General features: G+C 36.1%; 2 protein-coding genes across 3 annotated transcripts in view; one reads left to right on the forward strand and one right to left on the reverse strand.

Annotated features, from left to right (window-relative positions):
* jp (junctophilin) overlaps positions 1–14,713 on the reverse strand; it is an 82,594-nt gene extending 67,881 nt beyond the window's left edge. Inside the window, exons 1-2 of one of the 2 annotated variants that reach the window (XM_090168324.1) lie at positions 14,640–14,713; positions 11,808–12,853 (exon numbers count right to left, since the gene is read on the reverse strand). In XM_090168324.1, the coding sequence (XP_090024450.1) occupies positions 11,808–12,288 (481 nt within the window). In that variant the 5' untranslated portion in view covers positions 12,289–12,853; positions 14,640–14,713. Of the gene's footprint in view, positions 1–11,807; positions 12,854–12,919; positions 13,249–14,639 lie in introns of those variants that run through there. The other variant, XM_090168323.1, reaches the window with a different exon arrangement.
* A 1,921-nt stretch (positions 14,714–16,634) lies between these two features.
* On the forward strand, positions 16,635–19,267 carry TyrRS-m (Tyrosine--tRNA ligase, mitochondrial). The gene is made up of 10 exons (XM_090170140.1): positions 16,635–16,697; positions 16,759–16,887; positions 16,951–17,104; positions 17,168–17,340; positions 17,405–17,506; positions 17,569–17,683; positions 17,753–18,040; positions 18,098–18,164; positions 18,801–18,989; positions 19,059–19,267. Exons 1-10 carry the CDS (start codon positions 16,654–16,656, stop codon positions 19,217–19,219), a joined length of 1,422 nt encoding a protein of 473 aa, XP_090026266.1. The 5' UTR covers positions 16,635–16,653; the 3' UTR covers positions 19,220–19,267.
* The last annotated feature ends 22 nt before the right edge of the window (positions 19,268–19,289 follow it).

Here is a 19,289-nt window from a genome sequence, read left to right on the forward strand (position 1 = left end):
ATTTTCGAATGAAATCGTTGAAGCGAATTTAAAAATATATAAAATGGACTACCACTTTCAGCATCGCGTCCAGTTTAATCTCTCAATTCGGCAGTTTCGCTTCTAAAATACAGTCTCTATCAAAAAGATAGCCCCGATAAAAAGATATATTTTTCACGGTCCTTTGAATCTACTAAAGTGTCCTTTTCTCTAGAAAATTTTCTAATAGAGTTATAAGAAAATTTATTTTTGGGTTCAGTATTTTTATACAATCTAAGCCAGCCCATGAAAATCTCCGTTTTATAAAGTTGGTAACGCGTATGTATATTTATATACATTATTTAATGACGAAATTTTACAGTTGAATTACTTGTAATTTAAGGTTTTGACATTCTTTGACAACTTAAATTTTATATCGTAGGAAAAACGTTTTAAATTGGGACGTATTTTTTGCTTTCAGCCAAAGTTCTTATCGTTGTAAACTGATCTAGACGCTTGGAAAGTAGAGGTTTTTCTCTTTTGAAAAGTTATTTTTTGGGAAAGATTCCAGCCTATTGAGCTATTACTATTTTAAGTCGTTTTTTATTTCAACTTGATCGCTTTACTATACAACATTATAACTACGATTTTTCAAGCAATTCTTACGTCACCTTCAACCTTAAAGGGGAACGGTCAAGCTTGAACCAGTTAGATAGTCCTATAGCTCATTAAAAACTAAAATTTATGGCGAAAACCGCATCAAAAAATATTGAGTGATTAATTTTTAATAAAATAAAGAAATTTCGGGAAATCGAAAAGCGCGCGTCCACCGCGACCCCTGGTGAGTAGTCGGTGAAACAGAAAAACAACGTAAAAGCACGCGCTGCTGAAGATGCGAAAAATTAGTTTTGCACGCGCGGCGCGTTCCAGTTATAAGAGACTTAAGCCTAAATTTCGCGATTTTAAAAGTTAGGATAGTTCGCAAATCGCTCATACGGGGTTAGGGGCGCTGGCGGCAACCCCTAAGATGGCGGCGAACATTCAAACACAAACACCTGGCGTTATTTTTCGTTTCAACTTTTTGGGCCAAAAGCTATTTTTTCAAGACAAAAAAGGTACGTGTTAGTATATTGAACGTCTTGTTAATTTTTGGATACGGAAATAAGGCCATATTTGGAAAAGCTTGGCCGTTCCCCTTTAAGCAAAAATAAGACTCTGGATATCGTTTAAAAAATACATAATCAAAAACTTCACAGAAAAAGTCGTTAGCCCTGCGAATCAATTTGAAATAAAATTTCTTGGTCTCTTGGTTAATTGCTACTATTTAATTATAAGTAATTTCATCTTAATATAGTATTGTAACATACTGGTATGTCTAGATAAAATACTGGGGATAGCGGGGTAATGTTAAAATTATCTGAAAAGACTTAAAAGCTAAAATAAAATTGCGGTAGATTTCGCGTAGAGTCTATTAATCAAGTAGTTTCGTTACGTAGCTTGTACCCTCATCCGATATATTGAGTGAACCGTCTTCTAGGGGAGACCGAGATAAGTCCTCGCAAAGGCTTAAGTTAATGGACGCCAAAGGGGGAAACGGAGCCTCTATCTATCCGCGGTTTTCTGCCTCTTGGTGTTCTCTTTTTAAACATCCCTCCCTTTCTCGCCTCCGTTAAGTTTTCTTTGATATCAATGGCCTTGGAATTCAAACACCCCTTTTTTACCGTCAATGAGATCGACCAAGGACTTTCGGTTGTCATGGAAACCATGGCGCCCCATTTGGAACATTTCTACACGGAAATTCCTAGCCTTTTCTTTTTGCTTATTTTTGCTCTCAAAATTGTTTTAAATCGGAAGGCAAATATTTGTGAGAGTTCCATTATGCGCGACCCTCGCCAGAACCAACTCGAACTCGCCTTTTCCTTTGAAACATCATTCAACTTTATTCATTCTCATTCACTGTCAAATTCATTATAGAAAATTTTACTAGTTTATATTCTTTGAAATTGTTTCGTTTAACTATATATTACTCTTTAAAAAATTTATATACAACGATATTTCAGGTGCACAAGGAATTTTATTTAAAAGAAATAAAAATATTTACAACCCGACTAGTTTCGGACACACTATTGATGACGGACCAATAGTGTGTCCGAAACTAGTCGGGTTGTAAATATTTTTATTTCTTTTAAATAAAATTCCTTGTGCACTTGAAATATCGTTGTATATAAATTTTTTAAATAGTATATTTGCGCAAGCTAAAGCTTAAAACCATTTTAATATATATTACTCGATAGTATATATATATATATATATATATATATACTATTACCAAAGAAAAATCTGTCTTTAACTATATCTTATCAAATAATAACGTTTAATTTAACTATATATTATCAAATAATAACGTTTAATTTAACTATATATTATCAAATAATAACGTTTAATTTAACTATATATTATCAAATAATAACATTTAATTTAATTATATCAAATAATAACGTTTAATTTAACTATATATTATCGCATAGTAACGTTTAATTTAACTATATATTATCGGATAATAACGTTTAATTTAACTATATATTATCGGATAATAACGTTTAATTTAGCTATATATTATCGGATAATAACGTTTAATTTAACTATATATTATAGGATAGTAACGTTTAATTTAACTATATATATCGGATAGTAACGTTTAATTTAACTATATATTATCGGATAATAAAGTTTAATTTAACTATATATTATCGGATAGTAACGTTTAATTTAACTACATATTATCGGATAATAAGTTCAATTTAACTATACATTATCGGATAATAAGTTCAATTTAACTATATATTATCAGCTAAAAGAGCTTAATTTAACTATATATTATCAGCTAAAATAGCTTAATTTAACTATATATTATCAGCTAAAAGAGCTTAATTTAACTATATATTATCAGCTATAAGAGCTTAATTTAACTATATATTATCTCTTTTCATTTATATATTATCAGATAATAATTTTTATTTTATTGTTAATTTTCTTTTCTACCCTTAACTTATTGAAACTCGATATTAAAGCTATACTATAGTATAAGTCGCTTAAAAATTTAACGTAGCTTCTTAGCATAGTTATCAAAAAAAAATTTGGGGTCAAACTTTCACTTTTTGGTTGTGGAAATTTCTGGGTCGATATTTTGAAAGTCGTCTGCAAAACGTTCATTAATTCCTCGCCTGTTTTGCATACGTTAAATATCTCTGCTATTAATTTCAGGCGGGCGATCTTTTTGAAAAAGATTTATTTTAGGCCTGCTCTGGTGGTTTCATTCTGAAAAATTACCTCGTTTATTTCCAGAGTGATTCATTTATTTTAAGAGAAGTTCTTTTTAAGTGACTTGCTTTTTCAGACTAGATAGACCATGGATAGTAGATTTTGGAGGATCGGTAAAAAGCCTGGTTTTTAGCCCCCGTAAACCAATCACACTAAGGGAGTCGTCCAAGGTTATTTGAAGAAAAAAAAACAAGTATCGCTTGTATTCGAAAAAATAAAAAAAAATAAACACGAAGTACATTTTTACGCCAAAATGTATTTTTTCACGTTTTTATAGATTAAATGTGATATACTAAATATCAGTTGATAGTTTTTATTGAATTAAAAATCTAAAATTAAAAATTACTAAAATATAAAGTGCAAAAAATTACGTAACAATATCAACCGCGTTAGATTGCCCTTTTGAAATTTTAAGATCACGTGATACAAACGACCTAGACTCCCTCGGAGTCTCTCGAGCTGATTGATACGCGGGGAGAAATAAAATGCACTGTGGAAGGCTATCGAAAACCTGTCCTCTTAATTTACTGTCCATGGATAGACCGAATAATATTTTTTTTCTGACATTGTGATTGAAGAATTCTATTAAACCCAAAAATTATTTCTACGTGTAGTAGTAAAGATACTATCATTGCATGGGAGTTTTCAGCTATAAGACATCGAGATAATAGCAACTATTCCTACGTAACGTAGTAACGATATAATCATTGAACGTTTTTTATTACAATACATCGAGTTAATACATGGACAGTAAATTAAGAGGACAGGTTTTCGATAGCCTTCCACAGTGCATTTTATTTCTCCCCGCGTATCAATCAGCTCGAGACTCCGAGGGAGTCTTGCAAGGTCGTTTGTACCACGTGATCTTAAAATTTCAAAATGGCAATCTAACGCGGTTGATATTGTTACGTAATTTTTTACGCTTTATATTTTAGTAATTTTTAATTTTGGTTTTTTAATTCAATAAAAACTATCAACTGATATTTAGTATATCGTATCTATAAAAACGTGAAAAAATACCTTTTGGCGTAAAAATGTATTTCGTGTTTATCTTTTTTCTTTTTTAGAACAGTATCGTCACACTCTTAGCGATACTTGTTTTTTTCAAATAACCTTGGCCGACTCCCTGGTTTAATACTATCATTGAACTTTTTCTGATACAATACATCGAGTTAATATTATTACTATTTCTACGTATAGTAGTTAAGATATTATCATTGGGAGTTTTCTGCTATAATACATTGAGTTAAGGATTAGCCTATTAGGAATTTTCCACTAACACCACATTCCTCGTTATTCTAAATTAAGTAGACACTAGATCGAAATATCGTTTGCTAACACGCGTTATGACTTGGTTTTAACGTAATTAGCGCCAGCTAGGAGCAGTGTTCCAAAAATACAGGTTTTTTCGAATATTGTGCATACCACTATGGTAAATAGTGGTAAATATGGTAAGTAGTGGTAAATAGTGGTAAATATGGTAAATAGTGGTAAATAGTGGTAAATAATGGTAAATATGGTAAATAGTGGTAAATATGGTAAATAGTGGTAAATATGGTAAATAGTGGTAAATATGGTAAGTAGTGGTAAATAGTGGTAAATATGGTAAATAGTGGTAAATAATGGTAAATAATGGTAAATATGGTAAATAATGGTAAATATGGTAAATGGTGGTAAATAGTGCTAAATAGGGGTAAATATTGGTTTATATTGTGAATATACTATGTAAAATCAAGAAAATCATTCAAAAAAGGAATATATCAACCTTAGAAGATCTTAAACGTTATTTTCATTACTCTACACATCTGTTCCAAATCTTAAAGGTTTTATCTCCATAAATGTAGGTATAAGTTTTAAATACTGTAAATAATTAATGAAAATATATTATTTACCATTATCCACCACTTTTTCCATTTCACACGTTATTTACCATAATTTACCACTTCAAAACCCAGGCTATTAGCAATAATCACAGCACCTTGTCCACTTTATATCTTGTGATACAAATAACAATAATTATCATAAGTAAGTAAAATAGTAATGATAGTACCATTAAGTATGACAATTAGGCAAAATTATCTCCGAAATGATTTTAAGTGTTAATACGCAATCAAGGTTTAGTTCTCAGAGCAGATAAACCTAGTGCCAAAAATATGACCAAAGACTATAATATACTACTAATAAAGACGAAAATATACTTTTCATTTCGGTTGCGAGTCCAAGTTGGAGCTTGGCGAGAGTGTCAGTGTAGAAAAAATATTTGATAGGAAAATTCGGATTTCGACAACTTTATCTAAATTTTACCGAAATGTTTCTTCAAATAGGCGAAACTATAAAGTAAATTTGGTCTTAGCCAACTTGTTAAAATGGGAAAACAAAATCACGTGACTACCATATCACAGCCAACTTTGATTCGGTAACTGGTGTTCATAGTTGGCCGTGCGAAGTTAAAGGAAAAAATTATTCCTTCCAGAGGCAGATATTGCAGAAAGCAAATTAACTTTTACCTTAGTATTACAAGATATTTCAAATAATAATAATATTAATAATTAGATAATTTAGATGAATCAATTATCAATCAAAATTTAAACCACGATTGGCAAAAGAAAATGGATAATAATTCGTATTTCTTACGATAGATGGCGCTACAGCTCCCCACAAAGTCACGTGACTACCATCTTTTCAGCCCCCTGAACTTTATAGTTTCGCCTATTGTTTTTGAGAAAAAAATGGTTCCTAAAAATATGGCTCCAAGTCAACCTCATTTTGCCAATCACCTAACGTATTGGGGGGTGGTTTGCTCTATTCCCTCCAAGAGGACGTCCCTGATAAAGTGTAATACTTATTTATATTACGTTACTTATGTAACCACAAAAGTATTCTTTCGAAAGCAATTGTACATTTGAGAGCACAATGATTAGTTAATGCGGAATAAAATAGCAATTTGAATGGATGACTGGATTGTTTTATTCATTGGGGGATTCGATTTGCGGGATATTTCTGGTATGAGGTGGAAAGAGTCGTTATATAGACATTGGCGGGGTTTCCTAATAAGGCTGGGCGGGCTTAACCCCAGTTGATTGGGTTTAGCGAGCTGACAAAAAAATCGTCTTTTTGCGTATGACGTCAGTCCTGACGTGGCCTTTCTGATTTGGTGCCTCAGTGGGATCAGGGCGGTTCCCTTTTACGCGATCTAATTTTACGCTTAGTCGAGGCAGTGGCCGAAAATTATCCAAACAAAGCAAATGTCCCATTCGGGGCGGCCTATGTTTGGTTTTCTATTGTTTTGGTGTATCTCAAAAAGTAATGGATCCAAACAAGCATTTTAACAGTTAAAATGCTTGTTGTTGTTCTTAGCTTGATAGCGGGTGGAACTGTACCATCATTCGTTTGAAGAGTTGAATATATCTACCACCATGTGTAACATAATTACTCATAAGTATGCCACTAGCTCTATTTCTTCACTAACGGTTTTTTTTTCACAGATATTGAGTCATCCGTACCCTACGTAATATTTGACGTCATCGAATCTCTAATGCCGATTATGCCGTCGCACAATTAGCTCTACGTCTGATAAACCGACGGCCATTATTTTAGTAAACACACCGGTTTGAACAACCAAGGCTTAGGAACTAGAATGAACTACAATATACTGTCAAGTGCTTTTAATTCAATAAATATGCAAATTAATGAAGTTTTCAGAGACTCAGGTTCTAAAATAAATTTGCATTGTCAAATAAAAGAAGCGGGTTTATTGAAAAAAATAGTTGAAATTCAGGTTGAGCTTTTCTGGGGCATCTTCATGGTTGGAGTTGAAATTCAGGTTGAGCTTTTCTGGGGCATCTTCATGGTTGGAGTTGAAATTCAGGTTGAGCTTTTCTGGGGCATCTTCATGGTTGGAGTCTTTGCATATTCTTTTGAGCCTAGGCCTTACTTTTCTAGGCTTGGTATGGGTTTTAATAACGCTGGTGGAATATACCACTTCGACGACTTGTTCCATTTTCGGAAAGCGACCACTGAACCGTATTGGTCGTTTTCCCCAACATTTTATTTTTCTAAACTACTCATTATTTAACTTCATCCGCACAAACCGAGCGAGTTTATAAATTTCAATAAAGCTACATTGGACTGACTAAAATTCCGACACCACAAATTTCTTCTCAACTTAGGGGTTTTCCATTGGCTTAAATAAATATGTTACTAGCCAATAGTGTGACTTCTAAAATTTACTAGGATGAATAAAAAGGTTAAAATCTAACGTAGTCCACCTTTTTACTGGTTCGTGGTGAAACAAACCGTTAGTGAAGATTTTTGAATGGAATAAAGGTACAGTGGTATACTTATGTTACATATGATACCACGTGTGGCGCTCTTTGTCTTTGATAGACTGGTACCAAGGCTTAACTGTTTTTTTTTTTGTTTTTTTTTGGTATTCGACAATCTAATGGATATTGAGTAAGTACCGGTATTTAGGGAGTAGCTAGGTTATATATTTCTAAAAACCATACAAGTCATCGTATAGGTTCTTCCACCAGCAAGTATGAATAGGCGCTTAAATAAAACATCTTAAATTTAATCACCCAGAAGTAATATCTCCGAGAGCCAGGACCTCCAAGTTACTACTTGTTGAAATAATGGAAACTTTTCACTTGTAAACAGAACGTCGTGTTTTTGTTAAGCCTTGATATCGAGGGGTGGTCACTCGACTCACTCCGCGAACTCCGTGTACTCTGTCGTACCTCTGACTGTGCTAATAAGAGTTCGTGAACTCTTTAAAATCCGTACCTTTAACTCGGTGTACAGGTCATCCGAGAGTGACTTACCCCTCGCTTGATATTTCAAAAAAAGCTACCCAGTGGCGTAGCTAACATGGTTGACACCCGGAGCAGATATCATAGCATGGGGTGACACACAGGGCGGATATCATGATGTGCTACTTACTAGTCTCTAGTCTGTGTATTTTTTTATTTTTTCATGGTTGGGTGTCACCCCCCAATGACGCCCAAACGGGTGGAACCCGGGTTGGGCCGCCCCACTAGCTACACCACTGAAGCTACCTCGTTAAAAGGAAACACTTATTGCATGCATGGGCCCAATAATGATAAATCCAGGACCTGACTCTATGCGAAAAACCCGTCCAACAGCGCTAACACCCGACGACTATTGCCCCCTATTGGAAAAACGCGCGATCGCGGACCTACGTCATTTTTGTGGCAATTATTTTAGGGAAAGTTTTCAAAAATAATACACGTTGTCGTCGTAGTAAATATCCTGGAATATTTATTCACGGTTATCATATCTACGTGTGGTTATTAATGTAAGTACTTATTTTTATACGTACTAACGACGTAAGTTCATAATTAGTATAATATAATAGCTGAAAACTATTCGTGAGTTCTGAACCGTTCAACCAGTCCCCATGCGCACTATTCGGCAAAAAAAATTCTAGAACTACCCAAATGCAAACTATTCGCAGACAAGAACCTCTTGTTGAACCGTTCGGAACCGTTCTAAATGGTACCTGCTCAAGACCAAGTACTGGCCGGAACTCAAGGTTGAAATCTCTAAAATTCGTCTGCACATCGGGCTGCGTACGTCAAATCGTACGATTCTAATTTGAATGACAACTATTCGTACAAAAGTTCTGAACTATCCAGAACTTTTTCGTGACGTCACAGCTCAGTCCTAGGCCGTTCTCTTAACGTTTCAGAACTCACGAATAGTTTTCAGCTATTATTAAACATATACTGTCGTAGAATCGTTAAAATAAATCTAAAAATGAGGGGCCCAATATGGCAGGATTTTCTAATTACAACCGCCAATTATTTCCGAATTCCGACTTAGTCAACACTAGATGGCGTTCGGGAAACCGGAAATTTCTGCTTGATTTTGTTCCCAATTTATTTATTTGCTCCCTTCTCCCCTCCCCCCGTACTAAAATGGCCGCCTGTATCTTTTGGTGGACCGATTTAGTACGTGTGAAGGTACCAGAGTCATGTCCTGGATTTATCATTATTTGGCCCATGTAAAGGTGAAAAGTTTCAATTATTTCTTTAAGCACTAGATTTAAACAGTAACTTTCAAGTCCTGGGCTGCGTTCAGTAAGAGTAATCGGACCTGCAGCGGTTCTGAACCGTTTAATATCGTTTGCAGCGTTACGTCAAGAGCTACTGAACGCTTTTCTGTACTCACGCAATCGGTTAAACGCCATTACTTTCCTTAACGTTGTGACGTCACGCTGCAAATAAACCGGCTCGCCCAGACGATTGAAATGATTTCAATCGGTTGAGCAGCGTAACGTCATACCGGAAGTTTAAAAAATCGTACAGTAAAAAACCGGTTTCTAAATCTTGAACCGTTGAATTTGTTGCAAGTTACTGAACGTACCCCTGGTGATTTCCTTGAAGAGGTTTTAATAATACCGGACTGCAGATATTTGGAACCATAATAATAATAATCAGCTAAGCTTATACCTAAGGAACCACAGAGGTCTAAGTCAACTAGTGACTTGTGAAGCCAATTACCGGTGGCCGGGTTAAATTGCGTAGGAGGGTAGTGGCAAGCCCTTTAAGCCATACCCTCATGTACTTTGAAGCGAAAGTTCATTTTTTGCGTCAAATTTTCTAACAGACGATCGCCATCTATGTTTAATTTTTGTTAGTAAGAAGTAGACGAACTTTCACTTCGGAATAATATCAGAGGCTAATGCTATGGGCGGTTCAATAAAACATCTTCAAGGAAATCGCCAAGAAGTCATATTTCCGAGAGCCAGGACCTGCAACTTGCTGTTTATTTGGTGCTTGTTGAAATAATAGAAACCTTTCAGCTGTAAACAGAACGCTGCGTTTTTTCTAAGCCTTATTATGTCAAAAAAGCTACTTAGTTAAAAGAAAACACTTGTTGCATACCGTACAAGTGAAAAGTTTCCATGATTTCAACAAGGACTGTATAAAACAGAAACTTGCAGGTCCTGGCTCTCGGAAACATTACTTCTTGGCAGTTTTCCGGAAGATGTTTTATTGGAGATTCTATTGCACCATAATTTTAGGTATTACATGGTATTCTTGCCATTAGTAAATATTCTGATAGTAGCTTATGGTAGCACCTATTAAAAGAAGCACTTTTGAGGAATAAAGTATTCGAATAATAAATTATGTGACACATCGTGCCGTAATGGCGATGATATTTCACCCATAAACGGCATTTAGATTTTCTTTACCTGTCATCCTTGTCTTAGTTGTTTAACATTTACTACTAGTACTAAATCTCGAAATGTTAAACGAACAAGAATTAATTTAGGCAATTAAGAATATTGGGCTGCGGAAATTCTAAATCCTACCATCATTGAAGCGAAAATTCGTCTACTTTGGATTTTCGCGTCAAATTTTGTAACATACGATCGCCATCTAGGGCTGCGTTCGGTAACTCTCAACGAAGAATCTGAAAACTAATTTTCTCTGAGACCGTTGCTAAAGTTCTTGTTGAACGCTTTTTACGCTTGTTGTAAATTTTGTAAAATATCGTCTGTTGCGGCGTCTGCAGCTAGTCTTCCTCCGTGCTGCGACGTCACGTGACCGTTGAGCAACGGGAAAAAATTGCTCTTACAGCCGGTGACTTCGTTGCTCAACGGACGGGCAACGTGACGTCAAAAGCGGAAGTCAAAAAACCCGTTCAGTAAAAAACCTCTGACCGTTGAGCTCAGCGCTGAGCTTTTTTATAGTTACTGAAGGCAGTTAATGGCTACGTTCAGCGGGACTCAGCGGACTCAGCGCTGAGGTCAGCGCTGAGCGTTGAGCTTATGGCGTTTTCCATTGGAGTCCTCTGAGCGCTCCTAAATATAAAACGTGTTCCATTGGGACAAAAAGGGCAACTCCAAAAAGGAGGCACGTCTTCCATTGGCACTGTTGCCCCCTCGCGGATTGATCCGAGCTGCCCCAACTCGAGGGACGGGGCAACCAAAAAAGAGCAATTTTTAAGCAAAGTGACTCCGAGAAAAATTCGTATTCCATCGGGAGGGCTGGAAGTCTAGTCCTCCGAGCACCTAGCGGAGTTCTCCGTGGTAGAGACGTGACGTAGAAGGCAAATCCGGATCACGCTCGGAGCAGTCCCAATGGAAAACGCCATTACTGTACGCTTTTTTGAACTTCCGGTTTCTACGTCATGTTGCTCAACGAAGTCAGCGGTCGGAGGAGCAGGTTTTTCCGTTGCTCATCGGTGTCGTGACGTCACTCGACAAAGTTAAAGGAGGGGTAGCAGACGATATTTTGTTCGTTAAGTCAGCGAACGAGAAATCGTACAACAACTTTTAGATTTTTGTGACGTAGCGTTGATTAAAAGAACTCAACGATAACTCAGCGGTTTTTCTCCGTTGATAGTTGTTGAACGCAGCCAATGTTTACGATTTGTGATAAAAAAGCAGACGAACTTTCGATACGAAGCAAGCGAAGATGGCTAACGCTGAAATCCCCATATTCTTAGGTAGCTCAATGCATTCTTGATACGGGTATGTTATTTTGAAATGGGCTTACCTCCATCGGCGTACGTCTCGGAACCATATCCATCTTGCAAGCCGTTGGCCCAGGTGCCTTCGTACTTGGCTCCAGAGGTCAAGCTCTGTCTGACACCGTACCTCCCTTTGAAACCTTGAGTCCACTCTCCTCGGTAAGCCCATCGACCGCGAGTTTCAACTCCTAGTCCGTGTCTCTTTCCATTCTGCCACTGGCCCTCGTAGGCGCTTCCGCTGGGCCACGTATAGATGCCGGACACTTCGAAACCGTAATGCCAGGAGCCACTGTACTCGCCCTGACCTTTGGGGCCGGTGCACACGCCGTGACCGTGGGCCTTGCCATCTTCCCAACCACCGCAGTAGGTCCCGCCATCGTCGAAGTCGAAGCGACCGCCAGTAGCCGTGGGGGTCACGCCTCCCGCCATGGGCCCACCGGAGACCGACGGGGGCCCTAGGGACCCATCGGGGGGACGCGGGGGTATTTGATTCGGCGCGGCGTTCATTTTTTATATTATAATAATAATAATAATTTAATAATTAAAATTTAATAGTAATACACTAATATTAAAATTACTAAATATAATTTTTAAATTTCAATCCTCTACGTGGCGAATAAAACGGTACAGTTCTAACGTCCAAATTCATGTTGACCGAAAACGGCCACTCCCCGCCTACGATCGTAATTATCGATACAACTATCGATATTTATCATGATTTTAAATTTTTCAAATGCGACTTTTTTGAAAATATATTTTAAAAAATGTTTTTTTTTTACCTTTTTTTTTCAACGGGGTGTAATTCGGAACGATTCGCGAGAATTTCGCCTCGCGTTTACGCGCATTTGGTCGTTGTCCTAGATCGGTCACGCATTCCGCCAAAACTTTTTAATATCGCCTTTTTTAGCCAACGAAACCGACACGCGCACAGCAAAAAATCCCGTCTTTTTTTCTTCTTGCGCCGTTGTATTCCCCCGTCGACGTATTCTTATGGCAGAAGGATTCCTTATTATAGCTCCGCCACTTCTCTCTGTCGCAAAAAGAACTGTTCGGAGGAACCCGTCTTCTCTATCTGCAAAATAAGATATTTTTTAACACAAACGGTTTTAAAAACTCAGGCTTTTTCCAATTTATATACCTTTGTAAAAAAAGAAATTAAAAGTTCGAAAAAAAAATATATTCGGTTTTCGATTTCGATTGATTTAATTTCCGTTAAGATGGTTGGGATGAAACTATTCACTTTTTTATTTATCTGTATTTAGTTTTTACTTGGATGGGTTATATTTTTTTACCTCGCTCGTAACACTAATTATTATAGGGAAGCTAAGGCTTAACGGAATTGAGATTTATATATAGCCATTTTGTTTCGACGAGGGCCTGATGCTACGGCAAGATTTTCCCTAGCCGTAGCGGGCCCCAGTTAACCAACGGGGGAACAGGATGCCGCCAGAGGAGAAGTATTTTTTTGGGGGAAAAAAGGTCCCGGATCTAGATTCTAGTTCCCTTTGCCAAATTCTGTTCCTCTCTCTCTCTCTCTCTCTCTCTCTCTCTCTCTCTCTCTCTCTCTCTCTCTCTCTCTCTCTCTCTCTCTCTCTCTCTCTCTCTCTCTCTCTCTCTCTCTCTCTCTCTCTCTCTTCTCAACTCGGAGATCGCCTAGATGAACTTATAGTTGGGTTAAAACAAAAAGGTTTACTATAAATACTTTTCTCGAGCACCATTTAAATATGAAATATTTTGAATATTTTTTATTATTTTTATAATAAATAGAACACTATTCAACCAATAGTTATATTGGTTTTAAATTCGAAGGGGGTGATAAAAAATAACGTACCCCCCTTAGGTCGGAGTGAAACACGTGCCAAAAAGGTTCGTAAGGAGCATTCCGGTCTGATACTATTTTTAGTAATAATTGCTCTCCGCTGTGAACAAAATTTGATGAGTTAACGTCGTTGCTATGGGGATTTGCACCTTCCAGCTGACGTTCTTGGGAAGCTAAGCACTTTTATTTTTTCAGATGGAATTTTTTTTGTGTCGTGGTACTTTATAAAAATTAAAAGTCTGGATGTGTAACTACACAGCGCCGTTGGACTGTTTAGAAACGTATTACAAACCCGGAAATACTACTATCTATAACGGAAGTTGTATTTTACTGACATCTGGTGTGTGGTAGCTTAATATTTTTAAACTAAATGTGTAATTTAAAATTTTTACCATAATATAATATTTTGACTTTTTTTAAATTCACTTTATTTAAGATTGTTTAGATTTTAATTAGATTTAAATTTATTAAGTTTATAATATATTAACGTTGAAAAAAAATGTAGTCAATTTAAGTAGTCAAGAGTTGAAGCCTCCAAACTATGTAAAATATCAACTTTAACCAGTGCGTTTTTAAGAGCTTATTAAAAGTACCTCTTTTTCAAGATAATCTGCATAAATCTACGGATCAAAGCCCATAATTTATTAATTATGTTATTCTTTATACAGGGCTTAAACTATATAATATTTTACTGACACCTGGTGTTTGATATAAATATTGGAATAATCTATATTTATAATTACAGTCAACAAATATATGATGGTTTGATTTCATAAACTTTTTACTAAATATAATGTATGCCTTGTTTCCCCTGGAAAGTAGCCTATCCCTGAACGGCGATGTGTTGTGGGTAAAACACTTTTACAGGAGATAATCTCTCTTAATTTGTATTGGTAAAAAACTAAATAAAATGTCATATAAAATCACGTTAATCTCATTTTCTTTTCGATAAGCCGAAACCTAAATTGTATATATTAAATTAACGCAATCTGAACAATCTCCAAAAGGTAAACAAATCATTTGATGCTCTAATACTTACCATGAAAAACAAATTTAATAGTATTCCATTTTACGAGCTCAAAAACGTAATATTTGTTCCACACAATTTTATAATCCTGAATGTTAGAGATGGTAAAGTGACGAGAGACTTAAGACAACTTCATATCGAGATTAAAAGCGTTGATAAGGGTCCATATAATTACGTAGTACATACGTATAGTAAACAACGCACCGCGTATAATTCGACACGAAAGGCTGAGAATATAGTTTAGCGTTTGGGGATAAAAATTGGGAAATAAAACACACCTAACGATATAGAAAACGAGTCTAAAGAGAACGACAAAGGCTTACGGAATAAATGAAGTTAAAATCTTCGGAGACGCGTACAAAAAACGAACGTGGATTGGGGTATACGGTTTTGACGTTCGTGAAGGTGATATTCTCTCGGCGCGCTATTTATTTGTATAAAAAATAACGTAATCCAGACGTTTGAAGAATGAAGGAGGTTAAATCGAACCGCAATTGTTTTTAAGCTGGCCGTTAAGCCGAAAGGACAGATAGGAAAGTTATTTATTAGAAGATATAACGGCAATAATATCGGTGCGGAAGGCTTAACGAATACCTGCTTCGTTCCTCTCCGGCAGCGGCTGCGTTTGGAATTTTATTTAGGGACAATCGCTCCCGGTAGGCGACGTTGGCCGCGCTCTTCTATCCCCGGACGCGATCGAAACTACGGCGAGAGTTGCTGCAGCCCTAGGCTTATGCCTATGTCTCTCTCTTTACAAGTTGTCTACCAGACCAGCCATTGCGCCTTTTCTCCGGCAACGTTCAGGAAATTGAAATTATTTCTGAATGGTCTGCACGGACAAGGGCAAGCCCGACGACTGAGGGGGGGGAGGGAAACCGGTACAAATTACCGGGGCCCGTGCAGCTGGCGGGGCCCCGAGTTTGGACCTAAAGCTCCTACGTTTCTTCCCGAAATCGAATATTTATCTACTGTAATAATAACTCTCTTTGGGGTCCGGAATTATTGTTTTTATCGGGGCCCGGGCCCGCTTATGGCGGCCCGCCGTCTCAAGGGTGTCTGCTAAACGGTTTTGGGTTATAGGAGGCGGGTTGTACGGCTTGTACGGCTAATCTCATGATGGAATATAATTAAGAGTAATTAATCGCGCTAAATGGATTTTCATTTCTTGATTAATTCGGTGGGTAATTTGGTTTTTGATAGGCGAATTCTTTTAACCTGTTTCCGAACAGTTTACGGACATTTTCTTCTTATATACGTTTGCTGGAACAGAATGTAAAAGGTTGGTAGTGGTGTAGCTCGGAAAAAGTTAGCTAGGGCAAGATATATTTTTTTCTATTATTGTTTGGTTGTAGGTTTTACGATTTGGATTCCATGTTATTGTTCTATTACGAAGATCTATTTCTATGGTTTATTGATTTAGTAGATCTTTATTCGTACGCGAAGCAAAGAGGGTAGTTTTAAATTATTAATCTCTGCTATTTTTATTTGAGCTTGTAGATTTTCAATATTTTTACCTACTGCCCCTTCTGTTTTATGGGTACCTTTCCAGAGTACATATTGATGGTGATGGTCTATTTTGTTTTAAAAAATGTTTGCCACTGCGTAGAGATGGGAAAAATCCCTGCAGAGAAGCGTATTTCAGTTTTCAAACTTTATATAACTCGTATATGACCTCGCTGGAATGAGATATCTTCTGATGGTGATCTGCCCTACTTTTGCCCCTCGAGATGCCGGATGCTGTACGGCAGAACACATTGATGATGATCTGGCCTATTTTACTTTCGATCTAGTGAAAATGTTATAAATTTTTTAATCCATATTTTTAAATAAACATAATTAAATATTTTATTATGTGGGTTTAATATAGTCAAATTTTATATTAAATTGTATTTTAAAAACTTGTATGACAGAATTTTAAATGATAGATGGCGGTACTAACCTCGTTTCAATTTTTTTCTTTAAATCTCTAACCCAATCGAAACTTTTCTAGCAGACGAGAGCTAAGAGCTTAGTTTAAAATTCCATCATGTGTACGAAGGGTTTTATTGTTTTCAATTTAATATATAAAAGGTAATTTACATACTAATTTATTTATAATCATGACAATTTTTCTAATGAGTGTGTTTTTCAGTAACAAAAATTACGTTCTTTTAAATAAGAAGTTAAATAGGCAAATAACTCCAATATGTTTGGCAAGCAGCAAAGTTGTGCAACAGCTATATGAAAGGAAAATTGTCAAAGATATTTTCCCTGAAGATTGGTATGCCAATTCATTTAATATAAGTTAGTGTTAAATTAATTGATTAAACTATTTTTATTTCAGTCCAGAATTACCCAAACTGCTATTAAGCCAATGTGAAACACAATGCGCCTATGCTGGATTCGATCCTACAGCAAATTCATTACATTTGGGAAATTTAGCAATAATTATGGGACTACTTCATTGGGCCAGAACTGGACATAAAGCTATAGCTTTGGTGAATTATTATCTTAATTATATTTAGGAAAACTATAATACTAATCGGAGGGATCTGTTTCAGATTGGAGGTGCTACGGCTCTTATTGGTGATCCGAGTGGTAGAAAATCCGAAAGAGCCGAATCGAAGAAAGAAATTGTTGAAGCAAATTCCTTAGCTATACGTCAATGCCTAGAAAGAATTTTTGGTAATCATGTTGAGTACTTCAGTAAAAATACCAAATATGAACCAATTAGGTACGATAATCATTATTAACGTAAGTTCTGTTAAAATATTATTAAATTGAAAATTTTATTATAGTATCCTTAATAATGAAAGTTGGTATAAAGATACGAATGTAATTGACTTTCTATCAAGCGCTGGTAGGTGGTTTAGAATGGGTCCAATGTTATCTCGAACAAGGTATACCCCGATAAATTTCCAACTCTTTGGTCATATTATTTAAAATTAAATCGTTATTCCAGTGTTCAAACCAGGTTGAAAAGTAGTGAAGGGCTAGGATTTTCCGAGTTTTCGTATCAAGTTTTTCAGTCTTACGATTGGTTGTATTTATTTGAGAAATATAAGTGCCACTTTCAAGTTAGTAGTGCATTATTTACCAGTTAATTAACCCCCCTTAACTGATGGAATGTAATGTTTTCTAAGTAGTTTGGAGGTCAAGACCAAATGGGAAACATCCACACAGGACGTGATGTGATTCATAAAGTTAAAAAAGCATCGGTTTATGGATTAATGTTGCCCTTACTACGGTCGGAAACTGGTGATAAATTTGGCAAAACTGGTGGGGAGGCACTATGGCTGGAATGGGAGCGTACTAGTCCATTTGATCTTTACCAGTTCTTATTTCGACTTCCGGATGCTGATATTGAACAATATTTGAGAATTTTCCTATTTGAAAGTGAAGCTGCGATACAATCATTGATAGAAAAACACATTGTAAATAACTGTCGTTTGCAACCCCGCTGAAAATTTATTTATTTATTCTATTTTCAGAAAAATCCTGAAAATCGTTCCGCTCAAAAAAAATTAGCCGAGACAATAACATTATTAGTTCATGGCGGTAAGTTTAACCATAAGTCTATAATATTGTTCCATAAGTTTGTTACTTTGGGGAATATTTTACTGAGAGCTAGTAACGGAGTGACTTCATCACAAGAAGAAAATCTCCTCCTAGCGAGGCGCTCTCAAAGGCTACATGTGACGGGTTAGCAAGCGGACGCAAAACAGCGACGAAGCCCGTAATGCAGTCTGTCTTGTGAATAGCTCTCAGTAAAACTTTGGCATGTGAAGAATAGGAAGTGTCACACTTATATTACAATATTATACACTTATGGCTTAACTTATGGAGTTTGAAATAGTACCTCTAGAATTAGTTTCAATCTGCCTTCCGCGAAACAAATTTTTCAAAACTGAAAACTCTATCATTTGTCGGTGGCGCCATCCGCTGTTAGCGGAGGAAACTATATCCTATGAAAATGACTTTTTCCAATATTCCAACTATAAATTGATAGACGGCGCCACCGTATAATGATAGAGTTGACGGCTGAGTGCGCCGACTCACAATTTCAGAATTTGTTTCGCGAAACCACGACTCCCGAACGCTCCTATGTAATTCTAGCGGTGCTATTCGCAATTCAATGGTTTAACTTTTCATTTACAATTGATCGTAAACAAAATTAACTTTTTTTTGATACAGAAAAAGGTTTGCAATCCGCAATAGCTTGCACAAATGCGTTATTCAAATCTACTCCTGAATCTCTAGGAGCATTAAATTCGCACGAGATTTTGGAAGTATTTAAATCTGCCTCAATAGCTAAATTAAACTACAAACCTGGAATTTCATTCTTAGACATAGCAATGGAAGCTAAATGCTTTAATTCAATAGGTCTGTGTTAATAATTAATAATAGACTAAAAGTCTTGGATTTTCACAATTACAAATTATCTTCATTCAGATAATGCACATCGGATAATTTCAAGTGGGGGATTTTACTTGAATAACTTAAAAGCTACTAATCCCAAGCAAGTTTTGGTTCCCGAAGATCATATTCTTCCCAATGGTTTAACTATCCTTAGGGTTGGCAAAAAAAATTACTACCTTGTTAGATGGAATTAAAATAAATTTATTTTTAAAACATTTTTTATAAATATTAATTTTGCGTAAAAATAAATTAAGGATAAATTAA

The sequence above is a fragment of the Leiobunum rupestre genome, chromosome 3 (assembly GCF_980474605.1).
Source record: "Leiobunum rupestre chromosome 3, qqLeiRupe1.1.hap1, whole genome shotgun sequence".
Classification (NCBI taxonomy): domain Eukaryota; kingdom Metazoa; phylum Arthropoda; class Arachnida; order Opiliones; family Sclerosomatidae; genus Leiobunum; species Leiobunum rupestre.

Coding starts and splice junctions, on each gene's coding strand:
- TyrRS-m (XM_090170140.1), top strand. CDS start 16,654: ATGTGTACGAAGGGTTTTATTGTTTTCAATTTAATATATAAAAG. Junction 16,698..16,758: donor TTCAATTTAATATATAAAAG/GTAATTTACATA, acceptor TGTGTTTTTCAG/TAACAAAAATTACGTTCTTT. Junction 17,341..17,404: donor ACCAAATATGAACCAATTAG/GTACGATAATCA, acceptor ATTTTATTATAG/TATCCTTAATAATGAAAGTT.